General features: G+C 40.2%; 1 protein-coding gene across 1 annotated transcript in view; it reads left to right on the top strand.

The window, feature by feature from the left end:
- mios (missing oocyte, meiosis regulator, homolog (Drosophila)) overlaps positions 1-1,542 on the top strand; it is a 16,824-nt gene that overhangs the window by 12,375 nt on the left and 2,907 nt on the right. Inside the window, exons 10-11 of the mRNA XM_014016403.1 lie at positions 352-556; positions 634-763. Coding sequence (XP_013871857.1) covers positions 352-556; positions 634-763 — 335 coding nt within the window. The remainder of the gene's footprint in view (positions 1-351; positions 557-633; positions 764-1,542) is intronic.

A 1,542-nucleotide genomic window follows, 5' to 3' on the forward strand; every position in this document is an offset into this window, starting at 1 on the left:
CTCTGGTTTCATTTAAAAGAGTCAATCGTCAGAAATTGTCCAAGATTAACCTTCAGGGTGGATATAGCTCGCTAGCAGCATCACAGACCTATCCACGTCATCATTTACCCAGAATGCTTTGCATGTAAATAAAATGGCCATGTTAAAATGTACTTTTAAAAATTTACAAAACTAAACAGCCAACAGTATTTTTACAGTCTTTATTTTACAGTTAAAATATATGTTTATCAAATAAAGTCTAATGTTACAACTAATCAGGGATCCCTTTAAAACTGGCAGCTGGTGAGCAGGCGGACGWTGGTTTCACCCTCTTATCAGCCGACCTCGTGTGTGTGTGTGTGTTCTTGGCAGGTGTTTGTGAGCTGCAACTTCTGCGGGAAGTCCATCTCCTACAGCTGCTCGGCCATACCTCACCAGGGCCGAGGCTTCAGTCAGTACGGGGTCAGCGGCTCGCCCACCAAGTCCAAAGTCACCAGCTGTCCCGGCTGCAGGAAGCCGCTGCCCCGCTGCGCCCTCTGCCTCATGAACATGGGCACACCTGTCTCCGGCTGCTCAGGTGAGAGACGCCAGCAGCTGGAAAACATTAGCATTAGRATTCAGACCCGTGAGAGAGTTCTGTTTGTTTCTCTTCAGGAACGGGAAAGTCGGATGAGAAAGTGGACCTGACAAGGGAGAACAAACTGGCCCAGTTCAAGAACTGGTTCACCTGGTGTCACAACTGTCGGCACGGGGGCCACGCTGGCCACATGCTCAGCTGGTTCAGGTACAGGACGTGTTGAAGATTATATATGCAGAGAAAACAATGAATGTAGGTCAAAGGGGTTCYGGTTAAACCCGAGAAAACCCAGCTCTGTTAGAAACGTTGTTCAAAGTTTGAACTGAAGGTTTTATACTCTTTTATAGCAGGGAGGGAAACCAACACMTTGTACTTAACTCTGCCTAATAGTCTTTTTGTCAGCATTGTAAAGAGCAGTAAATTATAAGTTTTGATTAGTTGCATCTGCTAATTTGGACCAGTATAAACTGTAAATATTTGTATAAATAAGTGAAATCGTGAAAATATTCCGATACAAACAATTAGGGATGGGTACCTTTGACATTTGAATTGATTCGGTACCAATATCCGGTACCAAGGAATCGGTACCGGTACATAACAGTATGAATTTTCGGTACTTTGTGTGTGTGTGTTTTTTTAATAATAAACCTTTTTTTTAAACATATTTCTTAATATATAAAAATTAATTAGACAACATCCAACTCTTTGTATTGTAACATCAGTTTTTAACTAATTTCTTTAAGGTGAAAACTCTTGAAAACAAGACTGTTTTGTCTTATTGCACAAATGAAAATCCAACCCCTCGTATTTTTATTGATGTAGTTTCCCCGCTAGAAAAACTGTGTGATGGAGGTTCATGGAAGACAAATAAGTTTAAATCAGATAAGCAAAAGAGGATGGACTTAAAGGGATCCCTGATTAATTGTAACATTAGACTTTATTTGATAAAAATATATTTAACTGTAAAATAAAGACTGTAAAAATAC

Source organism: Austrofundulus limnaeus, unplaced genomic scaffold (genome assembly GCF_001266775.1).
Source record: "Austrofundulus limnaeus strain Quisiro unplaced genomic scaffold, Austrofundulus_limnaeus-1.0 Scaffold144, whole genome shotgun sequence".
Taxonomy (NCBI): domain Eukaryota; kingdom Metazoa; phylum Chordata; class Actinopteri; order Cyprinodontiformes; family Rivulidae; genus Austrofundulus; species Austrofundulus limnaeus.